This window comes from Panicum virgatum, chromosome 4N, assembly GCF_016808335.1.
Source record: "Panicum virgatum strain AP13 chromosome 4N, P.virgatum_v5, whole genome shotgun sequence".
Classification (NCBI taxonomy): domain Eukaryota; kingdom Viridiplantae; phylum Streptophyta; class Magnoliopsida; order Poales; family Poaceae; genus Panicum; species Panicum virgatum.
In genome coordinates, this window is record NC_053148.1 from 41579223 (window position 1) to 41597100 (window position 17878).

The 17878-nt window shown below is 44.3% G+C and overlaps 2 protein-coding genes across 4 annotated transcripts; one reads left to right on the forward strand and one right to left on the reverse strand.

The window, feature by feature from the left end:
- Positions 1–2069: 2069 nt before the first annotated feature.
- LOC120671156 (brefeldin A-inhibited guanine nucleotide-exchange protein 1-like) lies at positions 2070–10882 on the forward strand. 2 transcript variants are annotated; one of them, XM_039951426.1, is made up of 11 exons: positions 2070–3223; positions 4128–4445; positions 4639–4972; positions 5064–5486; positions 5555–5847; positions 5927–6200; positions 6947–7407; positions 7516–7837; positions 7934–8279; positions 8408–9051; positions 9529–10882. In XM_039951426.1, the coding sequence occupies exons 1-11, from the start codon at positions 2211–2213 to the stop codon at positions 10135–10137; spliced, it is 5037 nt and encodes a 1678-aa protein (XP_039807360.1). In that variant the 5' UTR covers positions 2070–2210; the 3' UTR covers positions 10138–10882. The 2 variants fall into 2 exon arrangements, with proteins under 2 accessions (XP_039807360.1, XP_039807359.1); XM_039951425.1 differs by having other exon boundaries at positions 2071–3223; positions 6905–7407.
- On the reverse strand, positions 10680–14922 carry LOC120671157 (RNA-binding protein 24-A-like). 2 transcript variants are annotated; one of them, XM_039951427.1, is made up of 8 exons: positions 14399–14916; positions 13693–13816; positions 12538–12667; positions 12036–12072; positions 11717–11942; positions 11482–11598; positions 11310–11407; positions 10680–11193 (listed from the first exon to the last, which is right to left on the reverse strand). In XM_039951427.1, exons 1-6 carry the CDS (start codon positions 14627–14629, stop codon positions 11510–11512), a joined length of 837 nt encoding a protein of 278 aa, XP_039807361.1. In that variant the 5' UTR covers positions 14630–14916; the 3' UTR covers positions 10680–11193; positions 11310–11407; positions 11482–11509. The 2 variants fall into 2 exon arrangements, with proteins under 2 accessions (XP_039807361.1, XP_039807362.1); XM_039951428.1 differs by having other exon boundaries at positions 10701–11193; positions 12538–12664; positions 14399–14922.
- Between the last annotated feature and the right edge of the window lie 2956 nt (positions 14923–17878).

Genomic DNA, 17878 nt, shown 5'->3' on the forward strand with positions numbered 1-17878 from the left:
TGTGCCAAAAAGGAAATTTTCCGGACATCACCGATCCGAATTTCAGTGGATGCCGCGAATAATAATGCGTCTGTATCATTGCATGGTGTGCCCATACCAACCCAAAGTTTTTCTGGCCTCGTCCACTCCTGCCATAGCTATCGTAAGCGTAGAGCTCTCGCGAATCTATCCAGGTCTAGGAGGCCCGCCCCTCCTAAGTCCGTTGGCCTGGCGGCCATTGGCCAATTGACCTTACACTCTCCGCCGGTTAGGTTCTCATCCCCTGCCCAAAGGAATTTCCTACGAATCTTGTCGACCGATTCCAGTACCTCGTTCGTTGCGGTGAGGGCTGTAAGCAGGTAGACTGGTTGGGAAGATAGGACGGTCTTGGTGAGTATCACCCGGCCTGCCTGCGTGATGTTATGGCCTCTCCAACCTGATAACCGGGCCGCGGCTCTGTCAATGAGTGGTTGGAAATCCACTTTGCGTAATCGCCTGGTAGATAGTGGGAGGCCAAGGTATTTGATCGGAAAAGTTGTCCGTGCTGCCGGGAGGTCCGCTAGGATATCATCGAGGTCGATGCCATCACATCGAATTGGCGCAATGGAGGACTTGTGGACGTTCGTTTGTAGCCCGGTGACCTGACCAAACAGGTTTAGGAGACGGGCCAAGGCCTTCACCTCCTGCTTATCAGGCCGCAAGAAGATGACTGTGTCGTCCGCATATAATGAGATCGGCATTCTTGCCCGATCCCTTGCGACTTTGCTAAGGATGCCTGCCTCCGGGGCCAAGTTGAGTAGGCGCTGCAACGGGTCAATTGCCAGAATAAAGAGAAGGGGCAACAACAGGTCTCCCTGCCGCAGACCGATGCTCCTCATAAAACTTGATATCTCTAAGGCCTTTGACTCGGTCCGCTGGGACTACATCCTCTCCCTCCTGCAGCACATGGACTTCCCGGCTCGCTGGAGAAACTGGCTGGCGGCAATCTTTTCCACGGTGTTGTCGCAAGTTCTGCTCAATGGCATCCCGGGGCCGCACAGCCTACACATTAGCACTTATGTTCGGATGGATCCGTGCTGAAGTTTAGCACTTTCAACTATTAGCATTTGGATCCAAATAGAAAAAACAGAACAGGGTCATAATAATAACGCACGCATCTATTGTTATTTTTCTACAACTTAGGGAATCAAGCAGGAATTACACCTGCACAGTAATAGTATAGGAGTATAACTATACTACTAGAGTACTAGCGTAGCTGGTCTTCGGACAACTGATTTGGTGAGTTCTCGGTGCAAATTACAGACATTTCAAGCCAGTCTTGTTCTGAACGCAATGACTTTGTTACATTGTATGACTCCCGGACAAAATTAAGCTGTTTTCCGATAACAAATTCCTGCATTTCAAACAGATTATAAACTAGCAGATCAAGATGAACTGGAGGAAATTCTGTCAACAAGAGATCGGAGAGCCCTCGCCCCGAAGCAAGCAGGCGACACAGCACGACACGACACCGTTCCGATACTCGCAGCGTACTCTCCGTTGATCTGTTCCAAGCAGGGTTTACAAAACCGGTGGGTTTGACCGGCCCGGTTTTGGTTTGGGCCGGTACCAAACCGGGTCAAATTCAAAATTAAAATTTGAATTCAAAAAAATGAAAATTTTTCAAAAAATTTCTAAAAATACTTCAAGGTGCGACGAATCTAATGGTGTCAAATTTTCTCAAAAATTTGTTCGTTTAACATAATTTTCGGGCATTTAAAGTTAAACCAAAAAAGAAAAGGAAAAAAATGAGACGGCCCATTAAAGCCCACTTGGTAAACCGGTCAAACCGGCCGGTATACCGTTCCAAACCGATTACACATGCGATTTTAAATTTGAATTTGAATTCAAGCCGGTCAAACCGGCCGATAAGCCGGTCTAACCGGCCGGTATACCGGTACGAACCGGTTGAACTGAGTTTTTTGAATTCAAATTTAAATTTGACCGATACCGACCGGTTTCCGGCCAAACCGGACCGGTATACCGGTACCGGATCCCGGCGGTTTGGCCGGCCTGGTTCGTGCTTCCCTTCCCTTCCGCTTCCACGCTCTTTCCAGAACCGGGCACCAGACAGCAGCAGAGCAGAGCAACGCGTCACCGGCCACCGCCCACCAGATCTCCCGTGCTCCCACCCCCGCCTCCGATGAGTCCACCCGCCACCGCCGCCTAGTCGCACCGCAGTCACCGCCCCAATGTCGTCGTCGGAGCCCGACGCCGAGGGCGCCCCGGGCGCCCGCGTGCTCGCCCGCGCGCTCGACAAGGTCATCAAGCACTCCTCCTGGCGCCGGCACGCCGCGCTCGTGGCCGCCTCCAAGTCCGCGCTCGACCTCCTCTCCTCCGCGACCGCGCCGGGGCCCGACGAGCCCTCGGATCCCGCCTCCCCGGTCCCGGGCCTCCCCGCGCCCGCCGCCGACGCCGCCCTCGGCGCGCTGCTGCTCGCGCTCGACCCGGGGTCCCCGAAGGTGGCCGAGCCCGCGCTCGAGTGCGTCGCGGGGCTCCTCTCCCTCCGCCTCCTCCAAGGCGACGTCGACGCCGCGGACCCCTCCGCCTCCTCGCCGCCCTCCCCGGCCTCCAGGCTCTTCGCCGCGGTGCTCTCCTGCGTCTCGCTCGGCGGCGGCGGCGACGACGCGCTCGAGCTCGCCGTGCTGCGCGTGCTCGTCGCGTTCGCGCGGTGCCCGGGCGTCTCCGTCAGCGGGGAGTGCCTGGGCCAGGTGGTCAAGGCGTGCTACAACGTCTACCTCGGAAGTGCCAGCGGCGGCAACCAGCTCTGCGCCAAGCTGGCCATCGCGCAGGTGCTGGCCATCGTGTTCGCGCGCGTCGAGGCCGACGCCATGGACGTGCGCGTGCGCACCGTCTCCGCTGCTGACATGATGGACCTCTCCGACCGCAGCCTCAACGACTCCAGCGTTGTCCAGGCAGCACAGGCGTTCATAAACGAGGCCATGGAGGGGAGCGACTTGCCGGAGGAGGCACCCCCTGTGGATGCGGCGCCAATTCAGTGGGAAGGAAGTGGGGATGATGGTGGAATAAGCAAAATCAGGGAGGACGGCCTGGCTTTGTTCAAGAACATCTGCAAGTTGTCGATGAAGTTTGGTACGCCTGATAGCCCTGATGATCCAATGCTATTGCGGGGGAAGGTTTTGTCACTCGAGCTGGTTAGGATGGTTGTTGACAATGCAGGACCTTTCTGGAAGACAAATGAAAAGTATGTACCACACCAAGATGGTTCGGATCATCGATTTCTATTTTATTGCGATGTTCCACTAACTATCTTCTTTTGTGTTATTGCTGCAATGAGTCTTGAAGGGTGCAAATGATAAGGGTAGAACTGTGGAAGCCAGGAAGAGTAAAGTGGAATACGTAGAAACATTTTACTACTATCTATAACAACACTGAGGGCCGATTTGAACTAGATGCATTGTCCAGGAAATTTGGACTTGAATTTGAACTAATTCCTTATGATTTGGATCCCAGCCCTTTCCAGCGTACACATGAGAGCGTTAGCAAGGTCCATGATTTTCACTTAGTCACTGGGTCGGGTAATAAGGTTATCTTTCGCCATGTTTTGTGCAATTAGCTGTCATAGTGGTTGTTCTGCAAGGATCTAGCTGGTGAAGGAGCATGTGTGTTCCAAGGACAGATTTAGTGTCTATATCAGATACCCTTGATGTACTCATGTACATGCTAAAGCTTCCAACTATGATACTCAACTAGTTTTCTCATATAACTAGAATGAGAACTGCAAGTACTGATTGATATTCAACCAGCTAGATTTTCCAACTGTGTACATACCCCATGCTTGTTAACAGTACATGCATGGACAGTGGACACCCTCTCAGATCTGCAGATCTAAGCTGATACTGGTGGAGGGAGAAGAAATAACTAATTGGTGACACTAGTGCGAAATATCTTAGTGCAACTGACTGGTACTTTTAAGTATGATAGAGCTTAGTCATGTGGGAATGTATCCATCAAGCAGCAACGCCCGAAAGAATTCATAGTGGATAAGTGGAAGTTGTTTTGGTCATTTCATATAGAAATGCTAAATTGATTATGTGCCTAACAGAGTACAAATCGCTGATACGTTTTTTTTAATCTTATTAATGCAGGTACCTTGAAGCAGTTAAGCAGTACCTTTGCTTATCCTTGTTGAAGAACAGTGCCTTGTCTGCAATGAGTGTCTTTCAGTTATTGTGTTCCATTTTTATGAGTCTAATATCAAGGTTTAGATCTGGTTTGAAGGAGGAAATTGGAATGTTTTTTCCTATGCTTATCTTAAGAGTTCTTGAAAATGTCCTCCAGCCTAGTTTTCTGCAGAAGATGACAGTTCTAAACTTTCTGGAGAAGATATGTAAAGAACCTCAGGTTATTATTGATATCTTTGTGAACTTTGATTGTGATGTTGATGCACCAAATATTTTTGAAAGGTACGTTATTATTTTGTCCAGATGGGCATTCTCCTTCAGTTTCGTTTTTTGTGATCAGTATTACTTGTTAAATTTCTTATCAAATATAACGAATTGACAATGAGCATAGTTGTTCTCTTCTACTACTGCTATACCACAGTTGCTATTCCCTAAGTATACGGTGAAGCCTGCTAATTCTATCAGATCTTCACAGGATTGTCAATGGACTACTAAAGACTGCTTTAGGTGTCCCTGCTGGATCTACAACAACATTAACTGTTGCACAAGACCAAACATTTAGGATTGAGTCTGTCAAGTGCCTTGCAACTATTATGAAGTCGATGAGTGCATGGATGGACCAACAACTTCGAATTGGTGAATTTTCTCCCAGCAGCTCTGAAAATCTAAATTCAGTGGACAACCAAAATATCAATAATGGAGAAGAAGGGAGTGGGATGGATTATGAACTGCAGTTTGATACTAGTAATTCAGACGTAACTGACTCTTCCTCGCTTGAACAGCGGCGTGCTTACAAGATGGAACTTCAGGTGTGGTTGCTTACTTGAATTTGGCTTTCTCCTTAATTAAACTAGGTCTGTCTTTGAGATTACGGATAGGTCTAAAGTTTCTTTTTTGCAGAAAGGAATCGCCTTATTCAATAAAAAACCTTCGAAAGGTATTGATTTTCTCATGCGGAGCAAGAAAATAGGTCAGTCTCCAGAAGATGTGGCTTCTTTCTTGAGAAATACTGCTGGCTTAAATGCAACAATGGTAGGCGACTATTTGGGTGAAAGAGATGACTTTCCCCTCAAAGTTATGCATGCTTATGTGGACGCATTAAACTTCAAAGGGATGGACTTTGGTCAGGCAATTAGGTTCTTCTTGCAAGGTTTCAGATTGCCAGGAGAAGCTCAAAAAATTGATCGGATCATGGAGAAGTTTGCTCAATGCTACTGTAAATGTAATCCAAACGCTTTCACTAGTGCAGATACGGCATATGTTCTTGCTTATTCTGTGATCCTGCTAAACACTGATGCTCATAATCCAATGGTGAAGAACAAGGTAAGTTAATGATAATTTTTCTAGCATCTGGCAATGGTTCATGAAGTAATTTATATTTTCTTGTGCAGATGTCCAAGGCAGATTTTATGCGCAACAACAGAGGAATAGATGATGGGAAGGATTTGCCAGAAGATTATCTGAGTGCACTTTATGACCAGATTGTCAACAATGAAATCAAAATGAGTGCTGATTCATCAGTTGCACAAGCCAAGCAATCCAATAGCGTAAGTAGGCTTCTAGGCTTAGACAATATCATAAACTTTGTCAACTGGAGACCAGCGGAAGACAAGGCAGTAGGAGCCAATGACTTGCTCATTAAGCACATACAAGAAAAATTCAAAGCAAAGCGTGGGAAATTAGAGTAAGATCACCATGATTTGCCATTTAAACTACTTATGCCCTTAGCGGCATTTATTAATTTGAGGTTGTGCATAATACAGGTCCACATTTTATGTTGTTTCTGATGCAACCATTTTAAGATTCATGATGGAGTCGTGTTGGGCTCCTATGATGGCTGCGTTCAGTGTCCTTCTTGATCAGTGTGACGATAAGGCTGCCACATCACAATGTTTGAAGGGATTAAGATTTTCTGTGCATGTCACTTCTGTTATGTGCATGCAGACACAGAGGGATGCTTTTTTAACATCCATAGCTAAATTCACATCCCTCCATTCTGCTGCAGACATGAAGCAAAAAAATGTTGATGCTATGAAGGTAAGAGGCCACACAAAGCATATTTGCTTGTCTAATTTAAAGGTTTCTGATAATTTGTTGCTGAGCAGTCCAGTAAGTAAGGTGTATTAAGTCTTATTTGTCCCCATAAGCTTTTGTTTCAAAACATAATGAATTAATGATGCTTTACTTTCTAGCATAGTGGGGGTTCAAACCATCAAAAAAGTGATATTCTGGATTTTCTGATGTTTTCTCCAATATGTAACAAAGGCTATCAACAAATATGCTTATTCATGTCTCAAACGAAAAAAAAGAGAGATGCATCACCTGATTCTTGAACTTATTGAATGTTCCTCGGGGCATTTGCATGCTGCCCCAAGTTTGGGGCCTAATTCTGAATTTGCCCTCCTTTTTTTGGAAAAACATTTTGGATTTTTTTCCACTTTGCACCATTGTACCTGTTGTTTCCGCAGGGGCAGTGGTTCAAACATTTCAGAAACAGCAGGGACAATTGGGCAAAAGTGAAGAAAGGAGGGCAAAATCATAGTTAGGCCTCAAAGTAGGGGCAAATCATAATTATCTGAGGTTCCTTTTATATTGGGTGACGATCTTTCCAATATTTGTGATACTGAACTGTTGAGCCAGTGCAATAGTTCTGTATGCTATACTTTATTGACGCATTTGTTTGGCAGATCTGGCTGTTTCAAAGTAGTGGAATGATAATTTTTCCTTATGTTCATGAACAGGCTATAATATCTATCGCAATCGAATATGGCAATTACTTGCAGGAAGCTTGGGAGCATGTCTTAACTTGTTTATCACGGTTTGAGCATTTACATCTGCTTGGAGAAGGGGTTCCTACTGATGCTTCATTTCTGACAGTTCCTCCGATTGAGGCAGAAGATAAAAATCAGAAGTCTACTTCTGTTTTATCTTCCAAGAAAACCAACGCTCTTCAGAATCCTGCTGTGATGGCTGCTGTTAGAGGCGGCAGTTATGACAGCACAGTAGCAAAAGCCAGTGTGTCAGCATTGGTCACTCCTGAGCAGATCAATAATTTCCTATCAAACATAAATTTGTTGGATCAGATTGGCATTGTTGAGTTAAATCATATCTTTGCCCATAGCCAAAGATTAAACAGTGATGCTATTGTTGCTTTTGTGAAGGCTCTTTGCAAGGTCTCAATGACTGAGTTGCAGTCTCCAGTGGACCCTCGTATCTTCTGCCTTACAAAAATAGTAGAGATCGCGTAAGAAATTTCTCAGACCCACCTACAAGATCAAATCTTTACTTATGGCAAGAACAGCTATCACTTGATGCCTTTTGGCTACTCTAATTCCGAACTTTGTTTGTGCAGGCACTACAATATGAACCGCATACGTCTGGTGTGGTCACGGATTTGGAAAGTTTTGTCAGACTTTTTTGTGTCTGTTGGGTTGTTGGAAAATCTTTCTGTCTCTATATTTGTGATGGACTCTCTGAGGCAGCTGGCCATGAAGTTTCTGGAAAGAGAGGAATTGGCAAACTATAACTTTCAAAATGAGTTCCTTAGACCTTTTGTGGTTGTCATGCAGAGAAGTAATGCTCCAGAAGTACGAGAGCTTATTGTTAGGTGTGTCTCACAGATGGTTCTGAGTCGGGTTCATAACATAAAGTCTGGGTGGAAAGGTGTTTTTATGGTATGTATTGATCTTTATGTTTAGTTTATTCTGATATTTTTGTTCATCTGCAAGTTAGTGCTATCGTGTCCTATCTAAAATTTCATCAACTTACAGGTTTTTACTTCTGCCGCTGCTGATGATACAAGAAGTACAGTTCTATTGGCATTTGAGACTGTAGAAAAAATTATTCGAGATTATTTTCATCACATAACTGAAACAGAGACAACAACATTCACTGATTGTGTTACTTGTCTTATTGCATTTACGAGCAGCCAGTTTAACAGTGATGCCAATCTCAATGCTATCGCATTTCTCCGATTCTGTGCTGTTAAACTTGCTGAGGAAGGATTTGTTTGTCAAGATAGAGGTGCTGAACAACCCAGGAATTCAGACATGTTGGGTGAAAATGCCACTGTGCACAAAGATGGTTTTGTTTCCCTCTGGGTGCCTCTCCTTGCGGGTACTGCATTCTTTTTCACCTTGAAATTATAATATTAGGTTTATTTATCGTGCAGGTTGAATCTTCTTGATGATGATACTCTGAAGCACATGAACATTTTAAATTGATACCCTCCTTTGCCATTTCAGGTTTAGCCAAGTTGACAACTGATCCAAGAATGACTATTAAGAAGGGTGCTGTAGGAGTACTTTTTGACATTTTAAAGGATCATGGACACTTGTTTTCACAGACGATCTGGATGGACATCTTTGAACGTATTGTTTATCCTCTATTTAACAGTGAAATGTCCACACCCAATGATCAGATTTCAACATCTAATTTACCTGATCTTGAAACACAAACATTGGCAATGAAGTGCTTGGTCGGTTTGTTTGTTAATTTCTTTGATCTGGTACGACCAGAACTTGCTAGAATTGCATCCATTGTCACAAGTTTTGTCAGAAGCCCCTACAAGCATTGTGCTACTGCTGGTGTATCTGCAATTATGCGTTTAACGGAGGGGGTTGGTAACAAACTTTCTGAGGAGGAATGGAAAGAGATATTGGTCTGCTTCAAAGAATCAGTGAAACATACCTTTGTCATATTATCTAAAATTTTAAGGATGATGCAAGATATTGAAATCCCAGATAGACTTGATTCTTATTCGGAAACTGAGCAATATTTGGATCATGAAATGTACAGTAATGATGAAGAGGAAGCAAATATGGAGACAGCCTCTTATGCTATTGTCAAACTGAAGAATCATATGGCCCTACTGCTTGTAGTGATTCAGGTATTGAAGTTTTCATAAGTGCCCTGCATACCCTTGTGTACCGGCTGTCTTTAAGAAAGTTGATCTAGGAATAAGAACCAAATTTTGGAGATAGAATAGTGCAATTAAACCTAACAGATTTTGGTTTGAAGCCGCTGAGTACATCCTAGTTGCCCTTGGTATCAGACTGTCAAGCTATCAGCTGTGACCGACTGGGCCTTTTTGTGATGACTGCGGTAATGCAGTCCAACTGCAACATTGGCATTGGCATATCCTGATTACTTTATTAACTGAACCTTCCCCAATTGCCTCTATGGGGCAGTTTGTTTTTGTTGAGATGTCACTATGTATGTCATTGATTCCAGATTTTGATTTTTAGGTCACATAAAAAAAACAAGAAAACTTCTTAACTAATACAAATAATCTGGAAGTGTCAATCTTTGTTTCTAAATTGTCAGATGATTGTAACATGACAGTATTTTGTTTTCTTTCATGCAGAGCATTACTAAATTATACGAGGAAAACAGAAAATATCTTCGTGCTGAGCATATGGGCATTCTATTGGAGATAGTGTCAGATATTACGACATATTCAAGTGAAGTGAGCTCAGAATCTTCCTTGCAGATGAAATTCCATAAAGCATGTTCCCTTTTGGAGGTATCTGAGCCAGCTATTGTCCATTTTGAGAATGAATCCTACCAGAGTTACCTCAAACTTCTACAAGCTCTGCAACATGACTATCCTAATCTGTCGGAAGAAATGGACATAGAATCACAAGTACTTAATACCTGCAAGAAAATACTGCAAACCTATCTGAATTGCGCAAGACATGAACCATGTGATGAATCATCTCACAGAAATCCATCTCTAAATTGTGCTGTGCCACTGAGTGCTACTAAGAAAGAGGAACTGGCCGCTAGGTCTTTGCTAGCCCTTCAAGTCATGAAATTGCTGGGCGATCTGGAGAGGGAGTCTTTTGGCAGAATATTGCCCTGCTTTTTCCCATTGTTTGTTGATCTGGTCCGCTGCGAGCATAGCTCGGGAGAAGTTCAACTCGCACTCTACAATATCTTCCATTCAGTTATAGGCCCCATGATAAGAGTATAATGGGAGATTGTCACATGCAGATGGCAGAGTGTACAGTTTTGTGACCCATTCTGACGCTGTAGTTCAGCCCATCACCCTACGCTACTAGGGATTAACCAATAGGCCGGCACACCCCAGGTGCAACTGGTTATACATTTGGAATGATCGAATACAAGGTGGAATATCTCTTTGGTTCTAGGTCCTCTCTTACCGGTCAGTTGAGCTGGTTCTCTTGCTTCGCAGGCTCACATAAAAATGCTGTGGATTTTGGGATAAGTCTAAGCAGCATTCATTTCAATGCATTCCGTGGGCAAGCAGACTGACTGAAGAATATGGAACCAATGTCCTGCACCGAGGCAATTTTTGACCCAAAATGCTGGTGGCCGAGATCAAGTGTATATAACATGAGATAATCGGAGTTTTAAGTTACTCGTTTGCTACTTCGTAATATTTGTGCAATGTGGAGGTAGATGTCACCAGAATGTCTTTCATTCTAGCTCATATATTGTTCATATATGTGTATTTTATTCATAGAAACGGATTGACAACATACTATACTCCCCTGTTTTTTCGTTGTCGCATCCTTGCAACGAATCCACATTCTTTCCCAGGATAGGGCTGTCATTATTTGATTACAGTTGACATAGAGATATATAATTTTACAGTTTCAGGATAATAATGTACAAGACCCACCAACGATACAGTGACGCTGAATGACCTATACCCTAATGCGACATGAAAACATGCACTGAAGATACTGAAAAAAGGACAGAGAAAAGGAATGTATATACACAACCAGATGTTCGAAAGAATGGACCTGTTCTACGATTTGAACCTAGATGACCTATATTATACACAGGTTGGAAGCCGGACTCCAATTCCGGCATCCACTTGGTCCGGGCACAGACCACCAGCTATCAGAATTTCTGGCAGGAGATGGGGAATGTACAGACACTGACAGAAGCTGAGCAAGAGTGGCTTCATCTTCAGTTTCTCAGCACTTTCCTGCCCCATCCGGCGGGACAGATCAGAGACGTTCACATTATAACAATTCAGGTAACCATGGATAAGGGCAACCTGAAATATAGTGAGAAACAGATGGATTGATTCAGACACGATGCAGCATACTCTGATGCCCTAGTTTCTTTAATAGAAGGGCATGTTTTAGATGTTAGATAAATGCAATAACTAACCTTTAGAGTGCAAAAGAAAACAGTTTGCAAGAAAAAGAAGCATGCCGCCCAATTTAGCGGTTCTGCTGTTCTTAGTCCTGCTGCAGACTATAGGATACCTAGAGAGAGGGAAACAAGATGTTACAACAGAATAATGGGAAGACATGTAGGAGTACTTGAGAGGTAAACACACCTCAAATTGTCACTTTCTGGCATCCTTGTCAGCCCGATGCTTGTTCAGAAATGTTGTTCTGTGGGAATGGTGGTGCACGAGCAGGGACCAAAATCTGTTGCTGAGGGCGTGGGCCTCCTGTTTTCACAAAAGTACTTTACAAATTATATGAAGAGCATGATAAGATGGTCCTGAGCAATATAACAGATATTCTAGGACAAGTATGTTTGATGTAACACAACAGTGGACTTCTTACCTGGAGGAAATTGTTGCTGAACAGGTGGCACGCGCACAACATTTGCAGCATTAACATTCTGATTCGATAGTGGGAGAACATGACCTGGTGCATAACCAGGAGAATAAGCATGATCACTTGGTACAGGTTGGCCAAACTGCCCATACGGGTAGACTGCTGGGCCTACTGTCCTGGGACCACCATAAACTGGGACAAACTGTTGTCCAACATATGGACCATATGCATTCTACAAAGCTAAAAATAAAACAAATGAGTAACAATTTCATTTGATTATATTAACAAGAAAAAAATATTGTTTAATGGCTCTGGAGTTTTCCACCTGCTGATATAAGTATTCAGGTCCATATGTTGCTGGCCTGCATAAAAAAACAATTGGTCAGTATTCTAACAACTAAGCTGTTCACTTGGAAATAAAGAAAAGGTATTCTTGCAAGTGGGGAAATTTTCTACACTACATCCTGCAAATCATAAGTTAGGCTAGCTACAACTTTAATCAGCATGCCAGATATTCGCAGCCTAACAGGAGATCAAATTCATAGCTGTGCATGATCTTTGCCAACAATGCATAGAATGAACTGTTAACCTACCCATAAGAAGGATATACAATTGGTCAGTATTTAAACAACTATGCTGTTCACTTGGAAATAAAGAAAAGGTATTCTTGCAAGTGGAGAAATTTTCTACACTACATCCTGCAAATCATAAGTTAGGCTAGCTACAACTTTAATCATCATGCCAGATATTCACAGCCTAACAGGAGATCAAATTCATAGCTGTGCATGATCTTTGCCAACAATGCATCGAATGAACTGTTAACCTACCCATAAGAAGGATATACAAAGGCCTGTGAGTAGTTGTAAGGGGGTTGCTGATATGTTGGGCTTTGCACATACATGCCCCCTGGAACCGCCACACCTCCATTGTATGGGATGACCGGCCTTACAGGTGCTACTACCACATTGAAAAGCAGGGGAAACTTTATCACAATAATCAAAAACACAAACACATGCTAAAATGGTGAACATGTGTACATTACATTAAGCAATAAGAAAGTTTCTTAGCAACAAGCTTTTGCAGCAGATATGAGACTAGCAGAGGTGAGTTTAAGGGAAACTTGTTGGTGCATAGATCGGGGAGTTATATTGCAGTTTAGACTTTCTACTGATGGGTTTGGACAAATCTTTCTGAGAGAAAAAGTGCAAGCCAATAATTTTCTAGTAAACTTAAGAAACCTTTGCTACTTTACTACCCTCTCTCTCTGTAACAGTGTATAGAAAAATATCCACTTAGGCCCATAAATAAACACTAAGCATCTCAAAAGCTTTGCATTCCATCCCAAGCAAAAATGTTGATCTTCTGATGATTAATATCTGTCATTCCAAGTTGAAGACTATGAAATATATGTCTGATGTAAGTGGCCAATTTGTATCGAAAAGCAGTGATGATCGCCAACCCTTTCTACCACCTACCAGCTCATACTCTTTCTGTTATCAATTATTCCCTTTATCAAGTCCAACACTAACCCCAAAGGCCCAAACATAATTGTCAGAGGGGACTAGTGGCTGTATTGGTTTGTTTATATAACAGCTAATGCTTCTTTATACATGAGCTTGTAGAAGATCCTACAGCCATCTTTGGTGCTATGAATGTTCAGGCAAGGAATTAAATATCTACTGCTCCTCTGCTGACAAGTCCTTTTCCTTCTTTTAGAACTAGTGGCAAGACTATTAGTGGTTGAAAAGAATAGGCAGTGCACAAACCTAAGCATCAAGCTTTGTAACTACGAAATCATTGAAAATGTATGATTGTGATGACTCCAATACATTGGGAATTGGGCATTGTTTAAGAAATTACATTCCACCAAGAGCTTAAGCAGCTGGAAAGAATCATATGTACATCTGACAGCTGTGCAATTAGGAAAACAGGGTGTCCAGAAAAACAGATAGGAAAACAGAGAACCAGGTTAGCAGACCTACCGAAAGGCACAGCTGGACCAGGCCTCCCTAAGATGGCGAGATTGCAATTAGCGCGCCGCCCATCAATAACCGGGTACGGGTCCATGCAGGCCATCCTCGCGGATTCTGGGTCCCGGAAGGTTACCTGTACACACCTCCAAACATAATTAAGATGAATCAAAAGTAGGAAAAAGACGAAATATCTGAGCTGAATTTGGAAACCCCAAAGGTTGCACTGATTTCAGCATACCCCTATCAAAATACAAATAGTTCCCTGAATCACAGGGGAAAATACTAAATTTCATTTCAATTCCGGTAAGTCAGAATTGAACCAAGTGCTTGAAAAAAAAATGAATATAAACCATAGAAATGCTTAACAGGAGAACTTTTCACCCCTCTCTGTAACAGAATCTAACTCCTCCCCTCGTTTCTATCACTAATGAGTCAACAATCCACCAAATTTCCGGGCACAGAATGCAAAACTGCCAAATTCTAAGACCTTCACGGCCAATTGCAGCGGCGGCCACAGCCACCGCTGATCCCAGAACCTCCAAATTCAACCCACAAACTCCATCCCCGCACAGAGAATCGCAACCTCTAGTTCCAGAACCGAACCAGACCTCTGATCCCCAACAGAGAAGGAAAAAAGACGTACGGGCCAAGCACCCCCCGTGCCAGCACAGCAGATACGGACAAGAGAAAAAGCAGAGGAGGAAGGCGTGCTCACGAATCCGTAGCCCTTGGAGCGGCCCGTGGTGCGGTCGGTGATGACGACGGCCTCGAGGATGTCCCCGTAGACCTCGAAGTGCGCGCGCAGCCCCTCGTTGCGCGTCTCCCACGCGAGGCCCCCCACGAAGACCTTGGTGAAGGTGGTGTCCCCGTACGGCGCGTTCAGGTAGTGCAGCGCCGGCGTGCCCCCTCCCCCTCCGGCCCCCGCCGGCGACCGCTGCGGCGTCATCCCTGCCGCGCCCAGCCCGCGCGCATGCACGCGCGAGCGCAGCAGCGAACCCTAACCCTAGCTAGCAGCTGACTAGACACGACCACGACTCGCGCGCGAGTGAGGAGGCGAGCAGCAGAGGCGGCCGGGTTAGCTTAAGCTAGGGCTGATAGGCCCGCGCGCGCAGGCGGGGGCGTAATTATAGCGGTGGGGATGGCGCTAATCGGAGGAGCGGTTATTATTAGCGGTTGGATTACGCGGGAGAGGGGCAGGGGAGGGGGAGGGAATGGAGCCGGATGTCGGTGAGGAAACCGCGGGGCTGCGCGCGACAGAGAGGGACTAGCAGTGGAGACGCCCGGGCGGGAGGAGAAGGGGAACAGGGGAGGGAGGGGGCACCACTGCAACTGGGGTATGCAGTATGCTTCCTCGCTCCGGCCCCACGGCTATATATACAGCCCAACCTTATTTATACTAGCGGCTGGTCGCTGTTTTATTATTGTATAAGAGCGGTTTTGTGTATTCTAATTTAGAATTATCGGTGCTTCTTTTATTTCGATGGTCGCTAAACCGCTCTTCGTGAGCGGCGATGGCGGCTAGAGCTGTAAAGTGATCGCATGCGGTGCCTGAAAGTGTGTGGTTTTATCTGTAATTGTCAGCAAACCACTCTTTTTGAGCTGTGATGGTGGCTAGAGCCGAACAGCGATCGCATGCGGCACCCAAAAGTATGTGGTTTTATCTGTAGTGGTTTGCTAAAGCACTCTTTTTGCGAGCCGTGAGCCAGCGGTGGCGGCTAGAGCTGGAAAGCGATTGAAGACGGCGCCTGAAAGTGTGTGGTTTTATCTATAAGGTGGTTCGAGGTGATGTGGCCTGCGCCAAAAATAGTTCTGGCATATATTATCGATGGGAGGTGTGATGAGGGTGAGATGCTTCATTTTGCATAATGATCTATCTATAAGCTGGAATGCACCAACTTTTTGCATCACTTTTATTAGGAAAGTTTCAAGTGTTGGCGTATTTGAGAGTACAAGACTTTCCATCCACAAAAAGATAGAAGGTGAATAGCGTTTCTATCATCCTGGTATAAGCCATGAGGTGAATAAAATTCTTTATTTAATGTCCGTTCAACTTTTTACCCTTATTGGCTCAATTTTTTGGACGAATAAAGGTGGTAGTATAGAGTTTTTTCATCAATAAAAAAAGTCAAGGAAGGTTTGTGTTCCCGTGGTAGTTTTTCCCATCTATCCAAAAAATCAAAGGAGGTTTGTGCTTCCATGAGTATGGTACGAATTTAGTTGATATTGGTCTTTTTAGTGGGGTGGCAGCTTAATTTCTTTTGATTGGTAACATATGGTATCAAGAATGTCTATATAGAAACACAGAAGGTGTAATAAGCATATATTCAGGCAGGTTTATTACGTGCTTTGGTGCATTCCATTAGGGCAAGGTGGAGGTACAAGGCTACAAGCGTATCCATCGATATTATCATAGCTGGATATATCTTTGTTGTCATTTCACTTATGTACTATTATTTGTACGGGCCATTGAGGTCGTTGTTGGTGACTACGTGCTGTATCATCGAAAGACTCATCATCTTGGTGTAGAAGATTAATGCTTACCCATTGCTTCTCTTATCTTATTAAAAAGAAAAGTCAAAAGCTTTTCATTGTAACCTGTTGATCGATGAATAAACCCCTACACTATATTAAACACAAAGGTAAACATTATATATGTTCGATTCTAATAAAAGTACACGTGACCACGGGCGGTTTCCATGATTTTTTTTTCAATTATCTACTTGTAGTCAATTAAGATCCACCTTACAGCTGCATCACTTTTATGTGCACTATGTAATGCATAATGAATTATGGAGTGATGGAAACACACCGCATAGAAGAAATCTACATGCATGGTTGTATAACTAGTTAGAGTGAACAATGAGCAATGATGGAACTCAGTGTCACAGCAACCACATGTATATACTCCAAAAAATGGCAACTTTTCAATCCATGATTCTTTTTCGTCTTCCAATGGGGTGCGCAATGTAACATCCTACTACAAAGCTTTCAAGGTTTTTATTTGTTTACCATTAACTGATGATTAGCTCTTGTACCGAATTGAAGATCGCCCATTAACTCTTATGATACTGCGTAGCATGGAACCAATATGCAGGAGCCCTCGAGAATATGGTGGCGGATCGGACCTGCAGGTGGCAGACTGGTAGCAGGCAAAAGCCACGGCCCACAACCATGTTTTCATCAGAAGGGCAAAAAGCGAGATAGCGAAGATCTTTTTTTCTTTTTTACAGGGAGTCAGGGAGCTAGGGAGCTCACTTTCTATCGGCATCGTCCTACTCCCTACTTGCCATAAAAGCGGGCAGTGCTATGCTACTGCGTTGCATCTCCATGCTTATCCGCAGCCACAGTATCTATATATCCACGGAAAAGCTTGAAGCTTCTTCTTTGCTCAAGCTCGCCTCCTTTATGCTTCAATCACTATTCGTTCTTTCGCCAAGCAGGCAAGCATCGTCCTCCTCCCATCTCTACAAATCTTAGGGCCGGTTTGAGACGTCTGGTCACACAGTTTTTTTCAATAAATTTTGCTCTAGTTTGGAACATAGTAGTTATTCTGTAAAATTTGCTTTAATTCATGTTTCAAACTAGTAGGTGAGAAGTTGCCTAAGCTCTCGTTTTCCAAGAAGTCGTGTGGGTGGGCTAGGGCATTTGGCCGCCGGAATGTTATTTCACAAGAATCATGCAACATTCTAGCTTGGTGAGAGAGGGATCGCCAAAATGTTGCTTCAGCTTCCTTCAACAAAAAAAATTGTTGCTTCAGGTGCTTCAGAGCAGAGCCGCCGGGATCTGGAAGGCGGGACCGGCCGGTGGAAGGGACGGGAGAGGAGAAATGGGTAAGCGAGGCGCGTGGACGGACAGCGCTGTGGGGCCCGGCTGTGGGGCCTGGCTGTCGCGCCACATCGCGCCGTGCGCTCTCTGCTTTCGACAATTCGGACGATGGAAGACGCAGTCACGTCTGATAGATGGGCCAGTTTGGTTTTAGTAGAATAGTGACACTTTCACCGATTATTATGTTGTCAAACAAAGTCAGTTTACAAAATCAACTCCAGAACCCCGCGCCAGTGACCCTGAAGAATCTAATGAGGCCTTTGACCGCGCGATTAGAGGATGGCACTATAGCAGAACTGTAGCTAATTATTGATTAATTACCGTCATTAGATTCGTCGCGAAAAGTTACACTCGTCCTAAAAAAGTTTCG

Excerpts from the sequence above, each read along its gene's own strand:
- LOC120671157 (XM_039951427.1), bottom strand. The coding sequence starts at position 14,629 with ATGACGCCGCAGCGGTCGCCGGCGGGGGCCGGAGGGGGAGGGGGCACG. Across the intron at positions 13,817-14,398 it reads GCTCCAAGGGCTACGGATTC|GTAACCTTCCGGGACCCAGA; the intron begins GTGAGCACGCCT and ends AGGTGTGTACAG. Across the intron at positions 12,073-12,537 it reads TTTGTATATCCTTCTTATGG|GCCAGCAACATATGGACCTG; the intron begins GTAGGTTAACAG and ends TTTTTTATGCAG.
- LOC120671156 (XM_039951425.1), top strand. The coding sequence starts at position 2,211 with ATGTCGTCGTCGGAGCCCGACGCCGAGGGCGCCCCGGGCGCCCGCGTG. Across the intron at positions 5,487-5,554 it reads ATCCAATGGTGAAGAACAAG|ATGTCCAAGGCAGATTTTAT; the intron begins GTAAGTTAATGA and ends TTTCTTGTGCAG. Across the intron at positions 6,201-6,904 it reads AAAATGTTGATGCTATGAAG|GCTATAATATCTATCGCAAT; the intron begins GTAAGAGGCCAC and ends GTTCATGAACAG.